The 25321-nt window shown below is 37.9% G+C and overlaps 3 protein-coding genes and 1 pseudogene across 4 annotated transcripts; 2 read left to right on the forward strand and 2 right to left on the reverse strand.

The window, feature by feature from the left end:
* Positions 1 to 1630: 1630 nt before the first annotated feature.
* LOC147858339 (uncharacterized) lies at positions 1631 to 3925 on the forward strand. Its single transcript, XM_087326632.1, has 2 exons — positions 1631 to 1968; positions 3509 to 3925. The coding sequence occupies exons 1-2, from the start codon at positions 1653 to 1655 to the stop codon at positions 3760 to 3762; spliced, it is 570 nt and encodes a 189-aa protein (XP_087182758.1). The 5' UTR covers positions 1631 to 1652; the 3' UTR covers positions 3763 to 3925.
* Positions 3926 to 8157: 4232 nt separating this feature from the next.
* LOC147858340 (outer envelope protein 61-like) lies at positions 8158 to 11785 on the forward strand. Of its 2 annotated transcripts, none has more exons than XM_087327971.1 (11): positions 8158 to 8294; positions 9073 to 9126; positions 9235 to 9291; positions 9561 to 9689; positions 9786 to 9863; positions 9967 to 10037; positions 10123 to 10184; positions 10265 to 10442; positions 10536 to 10878; positions 11084 to 11227; positions 11327 to 11785. In XM_087327971.1, exons 1-11 carry the CDS (start codon positions 8211 to 8213, stop codon positions 11453 to 11455), a joined length of 1329 nt encoding a protein of 442 aa, XP_087184097.1. In that variant the 5' UTR covers positions 8158 to 8210; the 3' UTR covers positions 11456 to 11785. The 2 variants fall into 2 exon arrangements, with proteins under 2 accessions (XP_087184097.1, XP_087184098.1); XM_087327972.1 differs by having other exon boundaries at positions 10295 to 10442.
* Positions 11786 to 13692: 1907 nt separating this feature from the next.
* LOC147858341 (mitochondrial import inner membrane translocase subunit TIM23-2 pseudogene) lies at positions 13693 to 15191 on the reverse strand (annotated as a pseudogene).
* A 2472-nt stretch (positions 15192 to 17663) lies between these two features.
* Positions 17664 to 20154, reverse strand: LOC147858342 (uncharacterized). The gene has a single exon (XM_087327257.1). It carries the CDS (start codon positions 19525 to 19527, stop codon positions 18127 to 18129), a length of 1401 nt encoding a protein of 466 aa, XP_087183383.1. The 5' UTR covers positions 19528 to 20154; the 3' UTR covers positions 17664 to 18126.
* Positions 20155 to 25321: the final 5167 nt, after the last annotated feature.

The raw sequence follows: 25321 nt of genomic DNA on the forward strand, positions 1-25321 counted from the left end.
TCATTTCCATTATAGAGACACTTTAGTTGGTAATAATGCATCATGGTTTCACATTTTTTGATCCACAATGTGATAATTTCTAAAGTTGAAGGAACTTGTAAGATGTTTTGAGCTAAAGCAGTGTGAAATGTAGCTAACTTATAAAAAATTGAGCTTATAATTATAGAATCGTGGTTATATGGTTGTTCATTATAACTTGGAGTGTTGTTGTTGTGGTGCCTCTTCATTGAATTAAAGTGGCGTGGTTTTGTAAATTGCTTAGAGTAAGAAATGAAATACATGTGAAATTAAAGTGGTGTGGCGCATTTATTATTATTATTTTTTTTCCAAAAACATCTACTTCCATTAGTTAAGAATGTACAAAGGAATCATTTACAACTCATATCTTACAAGACATCTTGCATGTCAAAGGAAAACAATGTGTAGATGAAACAACATAAAAAAACAACTCCAAAACACCACATCATTCTATGTGTATAGCATTACTCGAACACATATTCTCCACGTGAGCCTCATACAAAACAGAATTCAGCATAGATGTCCTCCATTCGCTCCTCATGGCAACAATTACAGCAATATGCAACAAACATTTATGTACATTATAAATATGCGCAATAATAAATATTCACTTCCGCTCTACTCAAATGCATTTGAAACATCATATCGTCATCTCATCTAAGGAGATGGAAAATACCATTAAAATTTTAAATAGAAGTACTTCGCTTGCTTGTTTTGGGGGCATCACTAACCAACACTATAAAGTTCTATATGCATTAAAAAAAAGCTATCTTGCATGGGTTATAAGGAGTCTTATCCTAACACAAATAAATGATGAAATATTCTCGAATTGATCATTGTTCACTGCCCACTAGTTATTTAGTACCACATACTTGAATACTTTGATGATGTCATCACTCAAGGATTATGAATTGTGGTCTCGATCACATTACATATGTCATGTCTCAAGTTAACTTTGAGATAGTGATGCTGCCTTGAATCATATTACCCATGGGCTTATTGGGGATTTCTAAAATTTTGGGGTTTCATGTGTTATCATTGACTTTTCATAAAACTATGATGAGCGATATATCATGACTAAATTTCGGGAAAGAGGGAGAAATAGATAGAACAAGACTAAGCCCTCAATGACAAAAATTGAACTTTGATTCACTCAAAATTGTGTTTGTGATGCTTTGATGTCAACTACCAAGCGAGATCAATGTGGACTTTGATCCATAGGACGAGCCTAAGCCCTCAGCGAGACAAGGATTGAACTTTGATTCACTCAAAATTGTGTGAGTGATGGTATGAGGTGAATTACTAAGAGATGTCATTGTGAAAAAAAAATGGAGATAAGATATGAAACTGAACTATTATCTTCCATCGGGAGCCAACATTCTTGCTCTATTGGGGGAAAAACAAAAACGGTTCATCTAGTTGTTATCAAGCTGCTAGGAATCGGCAACGGCTCGGTTAGGCCCAAAAAACGGTTTGGTTCGGCTTGAGCCATCCCAAAACCGAGCTCAAACCGGTTAGGGAAGCTTAAACCTGAACGGAACCGAACCGAACCATCGCCTACTCCTCTGAGTAGTGAATGTTAGTGAAGTCTGTCTGTCTGTCTGGTGGATAAGAGCAGAGTAGGAGCTTCTTCCATGGAGGTGAGGTACAGAGTAGGAGGTTCTTCCATGGAGGTGAGGTGCATGTGTAGCAGGCACCATGCCCACACCCATGCTTCCTCCACCATCGCCCTCTCCTCTCTTCGCCATCCCCACAGCACCTCCCGTCTGCGGCCATGGACCTCCCCCATCTCCCTGCGTGCCTCCATCGATGATGCAGACGATCGCACGCTGCTTTCCCCCGATGAGAAAGCGAGGCTGTCTCTGCGCGACCTCGACGATCGCCTCGCAGAGCTCAGCCAGAGGCCCAACATCCCTGCGAATCCCCCTCCCCGCGTTACCTACGTGACAGGTTAGGGTTCGCACACTTCTTGTTCCATGGTTCCTTTCCTTCCTTTTCCACAGCCCCAATTGTGTTTAGGGTTTAGGGTTTATATATGTGGTATGTGCATAGTAGTGTTGTTATTCACATATATATCGATATGAAACGGTACGCTTTAGTGATTTTCAATTCCTCTCAATTATTCTGACTAAATAAATGTAGCTATCCATCGTTTCTTTTGATTAATCCATCAATACAACTCCATTCTAGATGATTAAACGTCCGATCTTCTACCTTCATCAAACACCAAATCTCTTGTTTTCATTTAATCCCAACGAGTGATATATATCCTTTGTCACTCCAATCATCATTTATTGCCAAAATATTTGATCGCTTCCTGCAACGAATCCCTCTTCATTTACTTATTAAATGTCTGATTGGTCATAGATCTACAGGCTCAGAATACTACTTACAGCTCTTGTTAAGTGTACTTAAAGCACCCGGTCAATGAAAGACTTTGTAGCGATAAATCCATCTCAATTACTTTAATTTAATCTTTCAATTTCCTCATTTCCAATGAAATGACTTAAACTAAACATTCAAATTCTACTTTCCAATGATTCCCTCCATTTCTGTCTCTCTCATTTACTTCAAGTAACTGTTCAATTAATCAAATGATTAGTCCCTCTGTATTCTTTATGACCAATGCCTGTCCATTATTCCCAATGACTGGCTATAATTGAATGCTCCATTTGTTGTTTTTCACAGTTAATCCCTCTCCGTTGCGTGGTTTAATCCACGCATTGGTTTATCGTGATCACCCTAACTAAATCGAAAAATTAAAACAACCATTCATCATTTTGCACAATCAATCAGTCTAATTAAGTGTGCACTTGATCATTTTGTTGTGAACAATTGTTCTCGAATACCCAAACTGAAACATCCAATTGGTCATTTCTTGATCGTTTGTTTCATTACACGTAATTGTCCATCTTGTTACAACCCCAAAGGGCCGATTCTCAAAATAAAATCATTAGGGGGGTGAAAAGGAAGAGAGAAACAATTGTGTATATGTAGTGATGATCATATGGGCAATGGGTTATGCCCAATGGAAACAATTGTGTCAATTTTTTAAAATGTTATAGGAGAAGTTTTGAGCATAACCAAATTATGAATCGAGGTCATCATTTGACAATATTGGCACATCCTAATGATAAACTTATGGAGTGATGGTCTTTATATTGCATGCTCTACCTCTATTTGGTTAACTACTTACCAATCCACACAAAACCTTGGTTACAGATTATGATCAACCATGCTTATAATCAACACATTTCTGTTCACAAGAACTAGTGACTCTTATGTCAAAACATAGTAGCCAATTATCCATCCTCTCTAGCAATATTCGTAAGTGATATTGCATCCATATGCTTCAACATAATATCCTTGTCTTGTGTATGATGTAACCTCATAAGCTCAATTGTATTGTCACTAGAACAATAATTAATTAATTGTTAATTCTTTCCAAACTTCTAATGTTAAAACCATTGCAATAACTTGACATTTGTAGAGGAACCGGATCAATTGAAGACATCTCTTGAGCGAAACACGGCACCACAACAGGTTTCGACCGGGTTTTTGTTCTTTATTGGCACAATACTTCTATTTGTTACTCTGGTTAACAATTTGTTATACCACTTTTTTCTAGAGGTGCCTGCTAGAGAGGCTAGATTAACAGAAGAAAGTCTAGAGAAAGAGCAACTTGGTATAAGGACACCTGATATTGTTGATGTTGAAATGAAAGTAGCCCCTCAACCATATTGAACAATATTGTAAACCAATACTACGATAGTATGTGTTTTGTGGGCTTTTAGGCTGTTTGATGCCTCCTATCAATCTTGGAAATGTTAATGTATGCATTTTTATACGTGTGCCACTAACATTATCCTCATACAAATATGAAATAGACAAGTTTATTTATGGTGAACATCCATCTTCACTTTTGTGTAGATGCAAAAGATTACATTTATACATGTTTCGTATCTTCTACCGTGACTAATGGTTGGAAATGTGTAGGTTGTGATTATATAAATGACCTAAGAATTCTTGAATGTAATGTCCAATAGGAATTAGTTCAACTAAATCATTATTTGAGCATCTCATGATTCACAACAAGTATATGTAGTTGTGGCTATATTAACTTGTTAGTGTTAAACATACATCTTGACATTTGCTCACCAAATATTGTTAACCCCTTCTTCGGGAGCAACACCTTCGATTGTCCTTTTGGAATTCGGATCAAGGGGTTGTGGTACGTGGTGGAAAAACAGAAGGTGCACGAGATTGGCTCTACAATTAGTGCCGTGTAACGAAATGATCGACGTCATTTAGTCGCAAGACATGATCTTAATTCAAGAATGAACTTCTAAGCATGATCGTAAACACAGAACAGAATAGACCCAAAAACCATATATATTTATATTACGCGTGGATGAACAATGATACACAGCTCACGACCGGAGTTACAAAAGTATGATCAGATGCTTATAGTATCCTATTCTAGCTAGGGGGGGCTTCCTCTCTCCTCTTTTCGCTCTCATTTCTCCTTCACGTTTTATAACTTTTCCTTTACCCACTTGGCGTGCTTCAGTCTTCCATTTTTTTTGGTTGCACATATTGCGGCAACGTTCATTTGGCTGTATGTTTTTTATTACAGTAGCCTTCACCTACTTTGCCTACCTCCCAATTCGTTTCACACTTAATGTACAAAAATTGGCCCACGAACAACAAATATGGCCTCAGACGAAGATAATAAAATCTATCTATCAACCTCCCTACCTATCTTTAATGATGTTTTGAAAGCCAATGCATGCCCAATTGTAGATTCATAAAACATGATTAATTGCCTTGGATGTGAATCAAATAGTAGATAATCTTGAAAATGTTTCACATCTTTTTGAAAAATGTTTCATGGTCATTTTGACAACTTTTAAGGTGAAAAGCATCAAACAACTCGAGCGTACGATATACAGGAGTTCGAGTAAGACCATATGTCTCCGTAAGTGTGGCACATGCTTTGTATGTTACTTGGTCCCATGGGTCATGTTGCTTACACCTCAAGGACATTAAACTCTCTCTCTCTCTCTCTCTCTCTCATAATTTAGTACTCCTAAAGGTAAGCTATTAGATATCACGAGTTTGAATCCCATTTCTTTAAACATCTATCATTTGTATATTGCTAATTGTAAACCACATATATCATTGATCCTAAATCACATGTCATATTAGTGTATCAAACAAGTGATCCTAATCATTCACGCACCATATCTAGTATGGTCATGATTTTCTCTTTCCCCTAACATAGTTTTAGGGAAGTCAGAAGAATGGAGTCTGGACTACAAGATATGCTTATGTGCAAACAAGGGAATGAGTGGATGTGTGAAACATGGATGAGATGATGGAATGGGTGAGAGCATGAGAAGAAGAGTTTATGAACACCATCTCTAGCGATAGTATCTTTCAATGCCACTATAAGAATCAACAAAGAATGACGATTCAAAGCAAACAATCAAAATATAATCAAATGGGCATAGCTGTCGAAAAAATGAAATATTGAACTAAACTAGTGTATAAGAGCTTCCAATAGTCAATGTGCATTTTAGCAGTTATGTAATTTGATAATTTGAAATCACATCATTCACCAAGGTAGGAAAACTTTCCAATTGTTTCAAAAATGTAAATCTTCATTATGTATGTATATAGGTATGCATGGATGTAATGAATGCATATACATGTGTGTATGTGTCCATGTTTCACTTTGTATAACTAACACATTCAACCATACAAGATCGGGATTCCAAGTGAAACATAATTTAAACTAAAACCTTGATAAAACACATATTCAAAATTCAATTCAAATGAGACCTTTATTAGGACATATTTAGCACAAATGAGAGATTATTCTAACACAATTGACTAAATTGGAGCCTTAAAAATGGGCGCATTTAGATTAATTGAGTCATTGATAAGTTGATAGCAGATAACTTTCAATCACAATGGAAGGATGTGTAGAAGATATCATTCCCCCCTCATATATCACATGGATTTTTACTTTTTCCCATTCATTATTGAAGGGCAAGATTACACACATTGGTTTTCCATGTTTATCTTTACACAATACACAAAATCCTATCTCTAATTCAAATTTCAAACATAAGAACCTCATCACATTTACCATTAACCTTATTGAATGGCTAGCAGGTGATCATATATTAGCCTCTACTTTTATGTTTGCTTGTATGGTTTACATCATGCTTTGATGTTAAGGTTGTGGATTATGTTTGGGACACAAAAGCTAACATGGTGCTAGATTGGGTCCTTCACTCCCTCTAGTTTTATTTTTATTTTTATAAAAGATATCCTTTCATTAGTGTAAACTGTTTACAAGATGTCAAAGTCTATGTGATTGGCAAAGGAAAGAGTTACCATTCTTGAAGGTCAAATAGCCGTATAAGTAAGGTCCTTCACTCCCTCTAGTTTGTTCAAATAGCTGTATAAGTAAGGTCTTGATATATAAGCCTTTACAAGACCTTTTTGGCTTGAAAATTGCTCTAACATTTACAAGCTTTAACCTCTAAAGGGTTAGCTTAATGTTTTCATCCTCTTGCAAAACTCAAGCATCCTTCAAACTCCCAATGTCTTTGGAAGAAGACATGTGTTCCACCGATCACAAATCTCTTCATCTTCACTATATGATGGGAAAGTACAAGATTCTATTCACTCGGAAATGTTGTCTTCATATAGTAGTCTTTAATTAATGTTCTTCTAGGTATAGTTTATACACACTTTTTGTGGGATTAGATAAACATGCTTCAAGTGTTTCTCCTTTTCAAAATTAGCCACAAATGTCAGGAACTTGAGCGTTTGTCTGTAAGGGGAAAAGAAAACCTCATAAACGTAAGCTAGCTAGATATATATATTCCGTCGGGGGTGTCTAAGGAGCCAAGGCAAATTTGCAAGCCAATAAAACTCCGTAAGAATTAACATTGGAAAATCCTCCATTGTGCATAACAACAAGCGTGGTGCTTGCATTGATGGAGTAGACGTGCGTTGTCTCCAGTTCCGAGAGTTATTTGGTGCATAGTACATAAAATTTGTGTTTGTCTAGCATAACATTCGTTTTCCTATGTTGGAAAACGAATGTGAATGTTATTCAAACATTCTTGTGTTTTTTTTTCCCCAATTTTTTCCATTTTTTAGGCTTATTTACCTCATAATAAATAGTTAATCCAAAAGTATGGTATTTATCATTCTTTGAGGGTGTTTTTCGTATGCGAAAGATTCAATCATTCACGAATGCGAATGCACGTATGGTTCATACTATGATTTGGTGCAGCTCCGCCATTGGTATTGAAAAACCTGCGTGCCCGGCCATCCAAGCGAGTTATATTTTTGTACATATGTATGTATGTATGTACGTAGGTATGCATGTATGTATGTAATGAATGTGTGTATGCATGTAATGAATGTGTGTATGTAATGTATGTATGTGTGTGTGTGTGTGTGTAATGAATGAATGTATGTATGTATAATGTATCGACGTGTCTATTTTATACCAAATCATAAAATAGGGTTGGTGAGGGAATCGCGGCCACGAACGGTGGAGGTTGCTCAGAGTAAGGCGCATGCGATCTGCACCGTCCGATTTGGATTTTAAAAAAACGCGCGCTAAAAAAATGTTGTCAGAAGTTGCCCAACTCTGAGTCCTCGATCGCCCAACCCTGTTAGAGGTTGCCCAACTTTGAGTCCTCGATCGCCCAACCCTATCCGACCATAATGTATGTATGTATGTATGTAATGTATGTAAGTTGTAATGTATGTATATGTATGTATATGTATGTATGTATGTATGTATGTATGTATGTATGCCTGGCTGGCTGGCTGGCTCTGAATATAGTTGAATTACGAGCTTCCATGGATCGCCATCGCCATCTTTTTTCTCCCATCTTCATCATCAATCAATCAATTCATCCGTCGATCTTCTTCTTCTTCTTCTTCTTCTTCATGAAGTTATCTTTTATCTGCTTAGTACCTGATGATTCGCGAGGGCTGTTTGCTTTACTTCATCGTCAAGCTTTAGCTATTCGTTGGATTGCTTTTGACTCAATCTAACAACACCAACAAAATGAAGAAGACGAAGAAGAAAAGAATCCCCCCCCCCCCCAAATGTGTATGTCTTTCTCTCTGTCTGTGTATTTTCTTGCAAGAGAAATATGGTGAATCCTGAGATAACAAAGATCACTCGGGAACTGATGAGCCACATGCCTCCTTCTGAATTCACAACAATGCAGCAACAGGTCTCTCTCTCTCTCTCTCTCTCTCTCTCTCGCAATGGGCTTACTCTAGTCGTAACCTATGTCTATCAATACAAGATCATGGGTTCAAATCCCACTTTCAATCAAATTTGTTTAAGCATATCTATCACGTCTCCAAACCAACATGCCACGTTTAGTGTATCCAACTAATGGTCTCAGGATCTCCAAGCAGTCCTCACGAAGGAAAGCACACTTTTTTTTGTGAGAGAATCCTTCCATTCTCTCATGCATTCCTCATCGATCATAGAATTTAGGGTTTCTGATTTGAAATTTGTAATCTTAGTGAGATATTTGTGACGAAACTTTTAACTGCTATACAACTATAGAAAGAGTATCTTCTAATATTGCTCATTTCAGAATGAAGCATGGATTTGAGATCAGCAAAATGTGGTTTGGCTATGGAATCCTTTTGATAATCCAGCCTTGGGCCGCCTGTTAGTAATAATTTTCAATGCGTTGAAAATCTTAAAGCACAACCCCAGATGCATCTTACCACATGATCATACTTAGACAGCGTGCCACATCTATTTTGATTCTTAATCGTATTTCACAAACAGTGAACGTCTAATTTTCATGTAGATATACCAATATTAAATTCTGTATGTTTTTCTTGAGATGGACATTAAAATACAGTATTATTAGATCATGATATCATGTATAATGATAACATTTATATAAGTACATTGATTCTGCAAATTAAACTAATGACATCATGTGCAATGACTAAGTCTATTTAATCACATTCATTCTGCTTGTTCAGGAAGATACACAGAAAGCATATGGGTACCACGAATCCCTAACACTGAAGAATCAAGTAGGCACTATTAAGATCAATGGTGTTTTCTTTAAGTTTATGTTTCTGTATGCTGTTTCCCTTTTGATTTATTCATTTCCTAAATCTGGCGTGTGTTTTTACATCCAGGGAAATCAACTTCATGGGATTGGAAAGTATAGTGAAGCAATAAAAAATTATTATCAAGTAAGTGGAGCCTGCCTATCAATGCACAACCTTCACCTGGGGCATAACATCTTAGATTTAACCACTCAGATCACTCCCTCTGTAGTTGTAAATTTTCTATTCCAGTATACATTTGAAAACATACAGGTATTTTACTATATGTGCAATTAACCTGAGGGTATTGTGGTGTTCTGCCCTTCAATCTATGTATGATGAATGGATGAGCTTAGGTTGTGAAGAAAATACAAACTAGTAGTAAGAGCTTTGTACAAAATCCTGTGTGATGGCAGGCAAAGCAGAATTTGTTAACTCTACAGACACCGGAAGCTTTAGCTTTGCGAAAGGCCTGCTCACTGAATCTCATGTCTTGTTATTTGAAGACGGGAGAATTCCGAAAAACAATAGCAGAAGGCGTTGAGGTTTCTTTTTTTAATGGCATCCTTGGTAATAATTTTTGATAATTTTGTATTGTTCTGGATCACAAATCAGTGACTCAAATTTTTAGGGTTGATTAGGTTCTTGAGAGTGATTCAAACAACCTGAAGGCTTTGTACCGGCGGGGTCAAGCATACAAAGAGCTAGGGAAGTTGGGAGTAAGTGCTATAATTATTTTACACTTCAATCTATTATGACATCATGTGCAGCAAATTTTAAAGTTTCATCGAGATTCAATTGTTACTCGGTCTTTTTGAGTAGCTAGCTTTCACTGATTTGAGTAAAGCAGCAAAACTTGCCCCAGATGATGAAACAGTCGTCAATGCATGGAGGTATTTATTCCTCCTGATCATTTTGCACATTCTTGATATTGATTTATCGAGTGTTTGGTACCTTTTAAGATGGTGAGAATTTCAGGCAACTTCAAGATCAGCTTGAGATTCAAGGGGAAGTTGTGTGTTCACCACCAAAGAAAAATGGTAAGGGCAGCATTAACTTCTTTTCTATATACTACAAGGATCCACACATTTACTCCCAACTCCGTTGGTGGCTATTGCAGAGCTTATTACTGAAGGTATTATCAATTCAGAGGTTCGACAATTGTCTGCTTCAACCCTTCCTAGCCAGGAAGTAGACCAAATTTTATCGCAGCCATCTGGGAGTGAGCAACAAACAACAAAGATACCTAATCAAACAGAGATTTCTCAAATCCTGAAGCAGTATCCAGAAATGTTGAGGTCAAAAGCTTTGCTATGCATGAAGCTTTTCTACCTTTGAATAATTGTGTTTTACATTTAGTATTGATCCGTTGATTCTCAATATAAATACAGGAACATGCAATCAGCAGTGATGATGAACCCAGCTCCAATAAGTCAAATGACCCCTGAAATTGTTAAGCTAGATTCAGATAAGTCCAACACATTGTCTCCTGGTGATAATGATATGAAGAAAATGTTTGACATGATATCGTCTTTCCGAAACCAATCTATCGACTCTACCTCTGGTAATGCTTCTTCATTATCAACATCCTTGACCCAAGACTTATCATCTTCAGAGATGGGCGATAATGAGGATTCAACCTCAGATTTAGTGACAGGTAGTGATATCCTGAAGATTAGTCCTGAAATGCAAGAGCAAATGAAGCTGGGCATGAAGAACCCATTGATGAAACAGGTAATCCAAAGAACTAGTAAAAAAGTAGAGAAGTTTATAATAGCTTGTTCTTTATATTTATTTCCATTCCGAGTACTAAGTTTCACGGTGAAATGAATAGATTATCATTTCTGTGGCACAATGGACGGTTATCCTAATTGTAGGGCTTTAGATTCTACATGTTTTTTTTTATCACTGATGCTAACTTTCCTTATGGAATGAATAGATGATGAGTTCAATGGTGCTAAACATGGCACCTGAGAACATGGTAGCTGGGAGTGAGCAAATAGGGGTCAAGCCATCTCAAGAAGATGCTGAGAAAGTGAAATCGGCCGTGGATAACTTAACACCCGAGGATCTCGAGAGAATGGTAAATATCTTCTGTTTTCTTTGTTGTTCAAAACGGATATAGATACGGGGGCAGGGAACCAATTTCATGTAATAATCTATCTTGATATAATATGGACAGATGAAGTGGGCTAACAAAGCTCAAGCAGTAGTGGAGGCCGCCAGGAAAGGGAAAAACTATCTGCTTGGGAATCCAGGCTTCATCTTAGGCACAGTAATGCTGATCATTGCTGTGCTGTTAAAATGGTAGCCAAAATGAGTCTTATGTTTCTTCCTAAACCCCAATTATGTCTCACTTTTTTCAGACCTTTATAGAAAGGGATATAAATAAAATCATATGCTACTACCAGATTTTCCTTCTCCTTACACACATGCTTTCAAGTTTTCCAGATTTCATATATTCCTCCATTCATTTGCAGAAGGTGAGTTGGCTGGCACAAATCTAACACTCTTGTGAAACACTAATCAAGATATACATGAATCCATGCATGTCCATGGCTCCATTCAATTATATATCTTATGCCCCTTAATGTTTTGTATAAGATTTATTTAATCTTAAATCACATGGCAGAATTAAGCATTGAAATCTGAAGGGGTTAGGTACTATGCATTAAGCTTTGTCACATCCAAAGCTCCTTGAGAAATCACGAGAAATAGGTATGTATGCTCCAAAACTATTTTGCACGTTTCTGCTCTTGAATTATGTAGTCACATGTGAATTTAGGTGTTTGAGGTGCCACACTATGAAATTGGAGCTATTGATCGATCTACGCCTAAGAAAAGTTACCTCACATCAAAATGGTTTTGATTTTGTAACTACATATCAAATTTTGGGAGAATCAAATAGTCAAAAGGTGTGAGGATAGTGCATTCCATGAAATTATCCATATTTGCCGAGTTATATTACATCTACTTCATATCCAAGTGCAACAAAATTTAATGCAATTGCAAATACCCTTAGAATTTTAGTAGAGCACTCAAATCTTGTTGAAAAATTTGGATAACATGTATTTTGTAAAGTGGTTCATTTGGAACAAGAAAATACTTTTTTTGAAGTGCAATGTATTGTCGAGGAGTTACTGAGGATGAATGCCATAATCAATTGGCTCACATGGGAAGATCTGATCCACACCACTAGGTTTGTCAATATTGCAATAATGATATTTGAGTAACAAGCAGAACAAGACCAATGTGTCCAAAAAATACTTAAATGTGTACATGAAGCATGTCAAGGTCAACATTACCCTCATAAATTGTTCTACTTACACGCCCTTCCCATTAGGGAAAGTAGTGTTTGATCAATTTAAATCTACCACAATATGTGCGCATCATGGGAGTCCTTATGAGAATAGTATCTAGGATAAGTTGCACATTCCTAACAAGGGTTTGTGTATTATCCTCTCCTTGAAGGTTGTCTCAATGTCTCTTGTATTATCTAAATTAACCAAAACAAAAGACTAAGAAGATGTTGTTGGGATGCCCTTTCACTTTCGCTTTCCTTTTTTAAGTGCTTCACATTATATCACATTTGTTGCTTTCCTAAGGGGAATACAAAAGGCTCACCGAATAAAAAAGTACCGTCTTTGCTCCTTATTGAGTGTAGTAATTACAAAGCAAGATTTACCACATACTCATATAGCACCACCACATAATCTCTTGAGAACCAAGACACTGGTGCATAGAACTACTACTTACATGACAAATTCCAAGTTCCAAGTTCCTTTGGAAACTGGTTTGGTAAATCTACAATATTGCATGTCAAAGAATATATGACACTCTTGTTTGATCATTCACATCCTCAGAAAAATAATAGATCAAATTCCAAGAAATCTGAGGTGATCCAAATTGAGAGTATTAGCAAAATGTATGCATGCAACTCCTATTAAAAAACTGTGAAAGAAATTCATTCTGCCTACAATTAAATTGATCTAAGAATAATAATCTTCTAGACATTGAATACCTGCACATTCCTCTTTCTCTAGAGTCACAAAACTACAACATTTGAAGAATCTTTCTACCCAAGAAGTTTCTATGATCTAGTAAATATTTCCTTGTAAGTGAGTTTGTGAACATTATACTTTCAATAATCATTTATTAGTGTGTACAGTGAAATTTGTACATTTAGACTTTACATAAGGCCAAATATAAGCTCACAGGCAGAAATTTTGATTGATGATAATATGTATAGCTTGGGTTCGGAGGCTGAAGCACTTGGGAAGTACTAAACATCCACACTTCTAGCTGCTTATTTTGTGACTGAGTTAATCTTCATTCTCTCTCAACTCCAACAGAGGCTACCGAGGGAAAAGAAATATCAAATACACAAATTCATTATTATTCATCCACGTTTTCTTTTAGTAACCATCTTCAATGCACACTTTTGGAAGAAAAATCAATCTTAACAACAATTGGACAATAAGGTTAGTCCATCCACACATCAAACCTACTCCAAAAGCAGGCAAAAAACAGAATGAGTAGGCTACTAGAAATGAGAATGTCATTGAAACCTCACATTACACTACATCAAGGGAGGTCTTACAATCTACACATATCTGAAGGATAATATTCTATCAAAGTAATTCTCGCACATGATTATACCAGTGGAATCCACATCATATCATCACATAGCATAGTCTTACATCCTTCAAATGACTTTGCATGCAATCATTGAATATAATTCTAGGTTTCCTGTCTGACATTTTTATAAGATCTCAGGAATTTTATCCAGTGTTTTTGGATGCCATCCTTGGACAATTTTTTGTGCTAATCAAGTGCTTTTTGGGAGGTCTTACAATCTACACGTATCTGAAGGATAATATTCTATCAAAGCAATTCTTGCACATGATCATACTAGTGGAATCCACAACATATCCGCAAATAGCATATAGCCTTACATCTTACAAATGCCTGATTCCTGTGGCTTCCAATGAGTTAAAATGATTCACATTTCGTCAAATCCATGTGATATTGACTAATACTGCAAAGCCAAGCAAGATTTCCCATATGATGAAATACCTTTGAATCCATGACCATGTGACAAAATATAGCGGAAGCAAATAAAAGCAAAGATTCACCCAAAAGTGAATTGTTTGATTGAACGAATTCCCACCCATGTGATTTCGACAAATATATTGGTAAATCAAAATTGCCCATAAAAGGTTCTTAGTTATATATAAAAGGCAGTAACTCGAGGTTCAAACTGGCAAATACCTCTTGAGAGCATGTTTCCCAGCAACAGCAGTGCCAGCAATGGTGGCTCCAACAGCACCAGCAAAGACAGCAGCACGAGGCCCCGAGGCGACCTTGAAAAGGACTCCAGTACAAAGCCCTGCGGCAACACTATTGGCGACATTATTCCTCTCATCCGAGGCGCCACGGAGATGAACGATGCCACTCTCGAGAGCTGCGTAGAAGAGACCGAGGATGCCGAGTGTGTTTCCAAGGGAGCGGCCACGGTGGCCGCCTGCATTCAAGACACGGTTCACCCGGAGCTTGAGGGTGTCATCAGGATCATCAGCACGGAGGCCGTCCAATGAACCTAGCACACTACCTATCATTGCGCCCGACAGGTATCCGGACCCTGTGTAGTAGGTGAGGTTCTCGCTCCAGTTGCGCCGATGGATGGCCGCTTCTTCGGGGAAGAGGAACTCGGGCGAAGAAGGGAGGTGGTAGAGCGTAGCAGGTGCTGCTGCTGGAGACCTGGGATCGAAAACCGCACCCTGGTATTCAGCAAATGGGTTGTACAATCTTCCTTCTTCTCTTCGTTCATCTTTTGTGCTGGAAGCCATGGAGAGAGATCTCTTCTCTAACCTCCTCCCTCACCGATGGCTTCTTCTCTCTCTCTCTCTCTCTCTCTCTCTCTCTCTCTCTCCCCTCTATCACCTGTGTGTCTGTCTGTCTGTCTGACTCAACCGACCTTCCTTGTGGCCTTAGGTTTTTTTTATAGCTTCCAAAGATTCCTCAACTCTCTCTGATCTCTCTGCTCTCAGGGGCTCAGTTTCTCAGATCTTTCACCCTCACAATAATTAGCCTTCTCTCTGGCATTTTGCTTAGCTTAGTTAGCCCTTGCACTGATTTCTGAGCCATGTACACTCTCACTCAACACAAGTCTAAGCGAGAGCTTCACAAGGCTCTCTCCACTAAGTTACTAACAATCGACGATGGTTAAACCGAACCGAACCGCTAAACCGCGGTTTCACGGCTTAACGGTTTTAACGGTTCGGGTTTAGATTCGGGTTTTAAACGGTTCGGTTCGGTTTAAACGGTTGAACGGTTTTATTTTATTTTTTTAATTAAAAGAAAATTTTGAAATTTTGTTTTTAAATAATCTTTTCATTTTCATGCCTTGTTCTCACATTTTGGGGAAATTTTTAAATTTTAAATAATGAAATTTTAAATTTTGACTTAAGTTGAAAACCGAAACCGAAACCGAACCACGAAACCGCGGGTTTACCGGTTTAATGGCTTAACGGTTTAAACTGTTTTTAATGGTTCAATTCGGTTCGGTTCAAGTTTCAACATCTCTAAACGGTTTGGTTTGGACCCTCTCAAACCGAACCGAACCATTGCCGATTGTTACTCTCCACCCAATCTCATGCCCCAGCTCTCATTCATTCATTCATTCTCCAGGGCCTTCTACTCCCTTGGCACTTGCGGAGCTACGTGGGAGATTTCATGCAAAAGCACATTATGTGGGCTATACATGCATACATACCCAACAATCGCCCGCCCGCTTAGACATTGTCACCTATCGTAGAGTTTTCAGGTTGAGCGGAGAAACCTCCAAAGGAGAATGCTTAACGCTTATTCACAACAACAACAACAACAATGTGTGGGTCGAGAAAGTTGTTGTTTTCGTTGGGGGACAAAACAAGCTTGCGAGTGGAAACAGGAACAAATGTGCTCCACTTGGGGAGATCTGATCCATTTCAATGCTTCCTAACCTCAGACAAAGTATATTTGTACTTTTTAGTTCTCAAGCAGTAATTTAAGCATTTTGGATTCTCGTTTCTTCTAGGGCATGCATGACCCATTACTTGTTTTGGGTTTACAAGCACACTTGTTTGAGCCCTTAAATGTTATATAGCTCTTCTTGTTTGTTTGAGCCTCCAATAGTACTAGGTTTTGCACCCAATGATTCTAGGTCATGGGTTCAAATCCCTTGATTTCATTTTTTAGGTCTATAACATAAAGGTGAAATGAGTGATTGTCAAGATACTAAGATAGTAGATTGTTACTAGCATTCATGATCGAGCTTAGCTTAGAGCCAAAGTTGTTCAAAGTATAATTGAGACACCCTCCACTACACCTAAACCATGAGGGCCAAATGCTACTTTAGCTTGTTTAATCTACTTTTGTTTTTTAGCCAACTACTTTCTAGATATCAATAGGAAAACCAAATTCCAAAATAATTTCTAAGGTAACGATGCATACCTGAAAAGCACACAAAAAGGGAAAAGAGGCAAAAAAACGTTGGCATTTTAAATGAACATGAAGGATAGTCCAAATATCAAAAGTGGCAATTGCTAAGAACATTGAGAATCATTCAAGAATCAAGAATGACAAAACATTATCCTTACTCCCTCAACTGCCATGAAAAGGAAATGAGGCAAAAGAATTAGAAACACCATGACTAACATCACAATAAGTGGCTACAGAGATCAAATATATTAATTTCCTTACAGGAAACCACGAAGCCTTTGCATTAAACGTATGGGTGCCTAAAGAGATCAAATATATTATTTCCTTAAACCAAACCATGAGGCATGAGCATTAAAAGTACGCTATCATTATTCAAATTCACTATAATATTAGAAAAGCATTAAGAAAATGGGGGAAAAAACTTTCCGTTAATGCCTATGCTACTAACATTCATGGTATCAACAAGTTTCCAAAGATGTTTATCTAGTCATTGCCATCACCTTAACATTGCATAAAGGCAACTGTGATGCAATGAGCTCTAGCCCAAGCAGAGAGACAGAAAGATAGCTTGTTGGTCTCTAGGTGTCGATGCAACATAAATATATGTCATTAATTGCAATTGCTACCCAGATTTATGCTGGTAGATTTCAGACGCGTACGTTTAATTTGACTAATGTACATATAATTAGAATTAATCACTAGGGTTACAATTCCATCACATATCAACTCCATACACAACATTCAAAATAATTCACTGTAGTAGCACTACTTATTGAGCACAATGTTACACATTCAAAATCTATTGAAGGATGGAAACATAATGTTCTTTCATTCCAGGAATGATCAAGCTAAGCTTTTCATCTTTTATAAAAATGGAAGACCGTTTTTTTGTTGTGATACACTACTGATTCTTCCATTTTTCATCCTCTAGTCCTTGTAGAGGATGAACAAGCATTTAATATGACTGACAATATACATACATGTTATGTAGAAGAAAGAAAAGAAGTTCCAATGATCAGGTAAAAATCATAATCAGGAAACCAAAAAATCTAGTCAAAAGCTAGTTAATATATTGGGGACAAATCATACCAGAACTTGTGTACATAAAAGAATTAATCCAATCAGCTTCCCCACCATGCCAATAAGATTGTTTCTAGAACCAACTCATACAAAGATGTCCGCAGAAAACAAAAAATACACGGTCAATGTCATTCATTCAAAGCAAATTTGCAAAGCTATTAATACATCCAGCAGTGTAACTTCTCTGCATGCCATCATGATCAATATGTCATCATCTTAAATTCAAACCATCCATGTCATTTGAAGAAGCATGACCGACAGATGAACGATATGTTGGAATTGATTCTTGCTTGTGTCCTTACTTACATGATAGCAGTCAGTGGTGCCGCCAATAGCCAATTCATTTTCCTCGGAAATGGCTAAAGCATCAATCCACTAAACTATCCAAAAACAAAATTTGGACTGAATGTATAAGATACATCACCTTGAGCTCCCATAGTTTGAACTCGAGGGTTTATGTTTTTTCTTCATTTTCTGAATCTTAGCCATCTCCCTCTCCATCTTGTTAAAGATCTGCTTTTTAGCGATTTCGATCCTTGCAAACACGTCCGAGAACCTGGTGACTACGTCTTCTAGCTCCGGCATCTTTGATGTGTTTATTGCAATTTTACGTTTTTTGGTTTCATTCTTCTCATGGAGTCCAGAGGATTGCATCTGTAGAGGTTTGGCCGAGTCATATGAATTTTCAACCACAGCCAAAGCAGTATTTCTTATCAGATTACAATGCTTTACTCCTCCCTCTAGTATATCTTCCTCAGGTGTAGACTTTCCTGTCTGAAAGGCATTCCTATGAGAATGCGCCAAAGGATCATATCCAAATCCATTAGAAAGCCTAGACTCAAAGAACTGTCCTTGTCTTGAGTCATAAGATTCAAAAAGCTTTCCTTGTCTAGACTCACAAGTCTCAAAGAGCTTTCCTTGCAGAGAATCACAAGGCTCAAAGAACTTTCCTTGCATAGAATCACAATTCTCAAAGAGCTTTCCCTGCAAAGAATCACAAGTCTCAAAGAGGTTTCCTTTCCTAGAATCACAAGGTTCGAAAATCTTCCTTTGCCGAGGATCGTGAGGTTCAAAGATCTTTTCTTGCCTAGATTCAGATGGTTCAAAGAGCTTCCGTTGCCTAGGATCAACGAGTTGTCCTTGCCTAGAGTCAAAATGTTCTAAGAGCTTCTCTTGCCTAGGATCAAAGAGTTTTCCTTGCCTTAAGACAGACGCCATCATATGGTCTATTTGGTTGAAGAAAGGCCATGTAACTCTGCTCCCATTCACAGCTTTTCGCTTCTCCACCTTATATCGCCTCTTCAAGCTGTCCACTTTGTCTTTGCATTGTTTCATGGTCTTCTTGATAGACGAATCAAAGGCATTGTTGTTCACATGTGTGAGGACCTCTTCCCAATCTTTACCTCTCAAGAAGCCCTTTCCGAGAGAAAACTTTATAGAATAGCTGTCGAGAAGCGCAGATACTGCCTCTGATGACCAATCGCAAGTACCTACATTACCTTTCGGTTTCTTGTTTCCTCCTTCCTCTTCTTCTTCTTCTTCTGCTTCTTCAATCCTCCTTCTTCGTTTAAATTCTTCTCCTACTTGTTCTTCTTCTTCAATCCTTGGTCTTCTTCCGCTGAATTCTTCTCCAGCTCTTTCTCTTTCTTCTTCTTTGGGATTTTGAAACAAAGAGAGCTTACCGCCGTCTTCTTCTTCTTTCGGTTCCGGAAGCAAAGAAAGTTTATTTTCTTCTTCTTCTTCTTCTTCTTTGGGCCTTTGAAGCAAAGAAAGCTTGCCTTCTTCCTCTTCGATATGAAAGGATGCTTGAATCAAAGCCATGTAATGTAATGGTTCCAATTTCTCTGTCTCTGTCTCTAGATCTGGAAAAGCAACGCCATTACCAGTACTATCTCGATTCTTAAGGAATACATTATAATCTTCTCAGCAACAGAAATCGCAGGTGAGCTAAACATTCGCAGATCCATTCACTCTTTATGATATAAGCATAGTTTCAGAAGGAAGAGAGTCAGTCAGATCTGGCAGCGCGTGGCGTTTCCCCTTTACGGTCTGTTAAAGCTCCGAGATGGAAACGAGTTATCTCTATCTGTTCATCTATCAATCGACAAGGCAAAGGAAGGAGTTGTAGCTTTTACGGCAAAAGGAGAAGGAGAAGGAATTTGAAGAAGAAGAAGAAGAAGAAACAACTTTTTTTTAGTCTGTCTTCTTGCTTTCTTTCCTCGGCAGAGTTAGGGTAGGTTATCAAGAGAGCAGCAGCAGCAGCTTCTGATCTACAGCAGGTAAGACAGTATGAGGTAGAACAGGAGGAGGAAGAAGACGGAGAAGGCGATGGCGATGGCGAGCAGAAAAGGAGGCCAAAGAGGCGGGACATGGCAGTAATGATGGTGATGGTGATGGTGATGGTGATGGGGGGTGGGACGGAGAAGAAGCAGCCACAACCACAGCCAAAGCCAAAGCCACGCTTCTTCTTCTTCTTCATGAAAAACAACGCCCCCTCCTCCTCCTCCGTCGCAGTCGCAGTCGCAGGCCACAGACAGGCACAGGCACAGACACACAGACACAGAGAGAGAGAAAGAGAGATTGTGTGTGTGTGTGTGTGTGTGTGTTGTGTGTGAGTGCGCCTCTCTGACTGACTGACTGACTGACTGACTGACTGTCGTGGTCGTCGGCGTTGGCTGAGGCTATGGGTGGGGATGGGGGCCATACATACACATACACATACACATACACATACACATACACATACACATACACATACACATACACATACACATACACATACACATACACATACACATACACATACACATACACATACACATACACATACACATACACATACACATACACATACACTACACATACACATACACATACACATACACATACACATACACATACACATACACATACACATACACATACACATACACATACACATACACATACACATACACATACACATACACATACACATACACATACACATACACATAAACATACACATACACATACACATACACATACACATACACATATACGTACACGTACACGTACACGTACACGTAAACATACGCATGCAAATGCACACACACATATACATACACATTGGGGGAGTGGGGTGGGGTGGGGTGGTTTCCCATGACATCTCTTGTTTCTATCGGCCGATATGGCTCCCATGGAAAAAAATTATTTTCGGGTTCTTTCTTTCGAGGCGAGGGGGGGGGGGGGGGCTATTAGTCTTTCATCTTCTCTATCTATTGTATATAGATATGCCCATCCATATCCCATGGAGAGGTGCCGGGGTGTCGATCATATTTTGCCTTTGGACATAGATCCCATTGGCTTCAACACTAGGTTTCGTCTCCCATGTGTCTCTCCTTGCTGTGGAAATTGCGTCATGAATGAACCCCACATGTATGTGCACGTTTGAAATAAATACCCATGTGTTTCATTTTGTTTGTCCTCCATCGCCTTATCAGCGTTGCTAACTCCTCGTCATCTCTTGTCCTTCCAAGGATAATCATAACTTAAGTCGCTTTGGAAACCTTCGTTTCATCAATGCTCGATTCGCGGAGACAATTTCTTTGCATTCTATTTACTTAAACTTGTGCTTCCTTGACTATTTGTTAGCCATCCCTCCTCTTACCTTCTTCTAAATCATGTCATGTCTTCATTCAATGTGTAGACAACAATTTATCATTAAGCTTTGACGACAAGCATGAGGTTCTAATGCCAATATGTTGGCAATACATTGTAGCTGCCAAAGTAGTAGTACATCATCAAATGATTGATTTTGTACTCAACTCCACATGCCCAAATGACACGATTATTAGAATTCAAAGAGGAAGGATAATGGCGGTGCAACAAAGTCAAATGGAGGCTCCTTACATGTTAAAGCCAATGCAAGAGGTATGGGAGCTACTATGCACCACCACAATGTGGTTTATTTGGACTGCTAGGTGTTCTAAGGTGTTTGGTAATACTACTATTCATCCAGTGGAAAGTACACGGAATGTCTGGATGGAGATGGTACATACCTTGAAAGGACAGTATGAGGATATTAAAGGTGAGACAGATGTTGCAGTGTTGCAACGTCTCGAATTTATTGTCTATTGGAAGAAGACCCCTTTTCTCACAATACAAAATTCAAGACCTAAATGGTGCTTAGCGCCACCAGTATGGTTGTTCCCACCACCAATCACATAACTTGGTGGAGTGGTGAGGGATGGGACCTAAGGAAGAATGCACCAGATCAATGGTAGCTTGATGGTAGGTCAATTTTTTGTAATGTTGTTCATAACTAATGAAAGGATATTTTTCCAAAAAAAAAAAAAAAAAAAAAAAAAAAAAAAAAAAAAAAACTCCACATGCTTGATAAGGAATGTATAACACAATTACATAACATTAGATGAATTATCAACACTTATAACAAGCCACTCAATCATACATTAATCACTAAAATGGTGTATTTGATATCATATTACAACTATGTAGCATGTCTAACCAATGTTGTTTTTTGATAGTCCACCCTTGCTTGTTGAGCAAAGATTCCATGATTGTTTTCTGAAAGTCTTACCTATTGTTGACCCAATTTGATAGTTTGCCAACAAATTAACCTATAGGTTGTTAAAGTTTTTTCAAATGTATATTTAGTAAATCTATGACATTATTTCAACACATATCAATGGAATTCCAAAAATAATAGTTCGTCAATCAGCATTAATATCTAAGTACATAGTCCTTCGATCTTTCCAAAATTCAAGCACATGATTCCATTGCATGTCATGAATTTCGAGATCATTCAATGATACATGCATAAGATCGTGTCAATGCTCTAGGCTTAATCTATTTCTTTTCATGTCCTCAATGACATTTTGCCTTGAGAAACCTCTCTCGCAATTGAACTATATGGTATAACCAACATAGCTTCCTCAAGGTCTCATCAAATTAAGGGAACTATCATTCCAATCCTTGATTTGTAAAACATGACAAGATTGGTGCAAGGTGTAACCTTCACACTTCAAATGCAAACATATAAATAAAGGCATAGAGTCCCACATCATAAGCCTTTGCAATGCATACTTGTTGAAAGCATGCATCCACATCAATATCTAGCTAGTGAGAAATCGAAATTTCTGAAAATCTTTATTCATTTGAATCCCTTATGACACAATCAAGGGCATAACGGTATAGACTAAATAATTTTGTTGCATTTAAGAGGCATAAGTCTACGAACTTTGCATTTAATCCAACTACTATCTTTTGAACATAATATAGACATATTTGAATACAAGTTTTCGATGGTCCATCTACGTGAGGCATCATCCCTTCAAGTTTGGAATCAATATGACAAGTCTTATTCATGGAATTTGTTTCTCAGGTAAAGCATGTCTCTTACTAACTTCTGGCTTATTCTCTATTTTCAAAGATCTAGTTTATTAGGTTAAGCAAGGGAAGAGAGAGATAAAAGGTAGCGGTCAATGAGGAGAATATAATAGGAAATGTCAAAGAGGTGGGAGAAGAGCATAACAACAATTATATTAATAGTGTTACAAGCATAATATATTTCAATAGTTTTCTATGAAATTACATATCTTTTTGACGATCTTACCAAAACTTTGCTTGTTGATATTCGTAGTTTGGTTTAATATACGTATCATAGTAAAACAACCAAAAATCTATGTGATGGCCATAAAAAAAACTAATACAACATGCTTTTATAGGGACATAGCTGGTTCGGATTACAAGGGATATACTTCAATAGACACACCCCACTAATCCTACCTAACCACGTATTATAGTAAAGTTTAGTAATTCAAACCCTAATTGGCTTGTAATTCATCCCCCTATCTATTTAGAGGAAATGATTGTGTTAAACATGGGTGGATGGGTTTCAGTTTATTAAATGTTGTGGTGGAGTGATAAAGGGCTTCATCTAAGAAGGGAAGAAAGAAGGTTGATTTCTCCATTTGAGCTAGCATACATAATTGCTTCAATGATATGCACTGGGAGATTCACCGAATTAGATTCACATTATTAGTATATGAATTGTAGTGTCATGTAATAAACATTGTTGGTGTCACATGGAATATGTGTCATTGCTTCTTTTTTATGGTTTATCTTCATAGTTCAAAGTGTATGGAAGTTTAAGATGATTATGATTCTTATCCACGTGTGGCACATTTGATATCTTCACATATAGTCATGCAAATCAATGAATAGCTAGGTAATCATGAAAAGGTGAATGATGCAACATAAACTTTTGAGGATTTTATAAATGAAACCACTATAAAAATGGTGACTAGAATTTCATTGCATATTGAGGCATGGTTTGAAAGCTCAATGAGCTAAAAAATGGTCATTTGCTAAGTACTTGCTTGTAAAGTGTGCAAGAATGTCATAATCAATGGTTGTAATAATTGTGCAAAGAGTCGATGTTGACTATATTGGGTATGAATTTCAATGGTATGTCGTATCCTCATTGTCTTTGGGGTTGTGTTCATTATTAGGCTAGTTGTAGGTTGGAGTTTGGTTAGTTGACAACTTACGAGTAGTCGCACGATATTCTAGGATACTTGTCCATTGCTTTGTGACATGTTTGTCCATACATAATATGGATGGCAATAACATGGACACAAAGCCAAAGGTAGTGGTCAAGGGCTATCGAGAATGAAAAGGGGGGTTTAGTAGAGGATATGATTAGATGGATATTTAATCTCTCATCTATATATAGTTGCTTAATAAGTTCACGTTTGATTCTTTTTTTTTTCCAAAAAAACACTACTTCGCATTAGTTAGCAAACAAAATTACATCATAGAACACCCAAAGTTCCTCTCACCAGCCCTCACTCTGGCCTTCCCATCAAAGTGGACATAGTCCCCACCTGATTTTCAACAAACGTATCCAAACAACTCCAATAACCTAATAATTTGTACCATATCTATACAGATTTACAGCACCTAGACGCTGTTGGAAACCGGAAACAACCATCGGGGTGCTTGGTAGTTCCATTGAGGCCTTGATGATGATCTGCCTGCCATAGGAGAATTACCCCATTTCAGCAAGAACTTTGATCGAGATCTTTCAGCTGCATCAGATTCCCCCTTAATTGAGTCGTATCGTCCCCGCAGCCAAGATACCAACTCAAACCAGATATTTAATAATACCTCACCGCTAGGGATCTTTTGTTATTGAAAAACAAATTTACAACGGTTGGTCCAAATGTGCCAGACCGATAAACAAGACACCATCATCCATATCTCTTCAAAAAATTCTGAGTTAGTGCCATGTCGAACTCCAGCCCGTTGAAACACCTTGCCATCCTGCACTATAAAACCATGTCCATGGGGGTTTAACTGTTCAGCCCAGCCTTCCCCTGTTAACTTCAGCCCTTGTACGGACCCCCATACAACTCTCCCATTCACTCCGCATGCTGCCACTATCCTGAGACTTCTACCCCAAATGTTAATAGCCTCGCTGCAATTCCAAAAACAATGAGGAATTGATTCCAAAGGGTGTCCACAACTTTTGCATCCAGCCTCACCACCATGACACCTAAGCCACTCCCCCACCGGCACCGCTTTGTGACTAAGAAGCCACAACCAAAGCTTT

Source organism: Azolla caroliniana, unplaced genomic scaffold, assembly GCF_043228905.1.
Source record: "Azolla caroliniana isolate FFs.n. ecotype wild unplaced genomic scaffold, voAzoCaro1.0.p SCAF_11, whole genome shotgun sequence".
Taxonomy (NCBI): Eukaryota; Viridiplantae; Streptophyta; class Polypodiopsida; order Salviniales; family Salviniaceae; genus Azolla; species Azolla caroliniana.

What these genes read in the sequence shown, in the direction of transcription:
- LOC147858339 (XM_087326632.1), top strand. Translation starts at nt 1,653, where the DNA reads ATGGAGGTGAGGTACAGAGTAGGAGGTTCTTCCATGGAGGTGAGGTGC. An exon ending in CCGCGTTACCTACGTGACAG is followed by an intron (nt 1,969 to 3,508) that starts GTTAGGGTTCGC and finishes TGACATTTGTAG; the next exon opens with AGGAACCGGATCAATTGAAG.
- LOC147858340 (XM_087327971.1), top strand. Translation starts at nt 8,211, where the DNA reads ATGGTGAATCCTGAGATAACAAAGATCACTCGGGAACTGATGAGCCAC. An exon ending in CAATAGCAGAAGGCGTTGAG is followed by an intron (nt 9,690 to 9,785) that starts GTTTCTTTTTTT and finishes AGGGTTGATTAG; the next exon opens with GTTCTTGAGAGTGATTCAAA. An exon ending in TTCACCACCAAAGAAAAATG is followed by an intron (nt 10,185 to 10,264) that starts GTAAGGGCAGCA and finishes TGGCTATTGCAG; the next exon opens with AGCTTATTACTGAAGGTATT.
- LOC147858342 (XM_087327257.1), bottom strand. Translation starts at nt 19,527, where the DNA reads ATGGCTTTGATTCAAGCATCCTTTCATATCGAAGAGGAAGAAGGCAAG.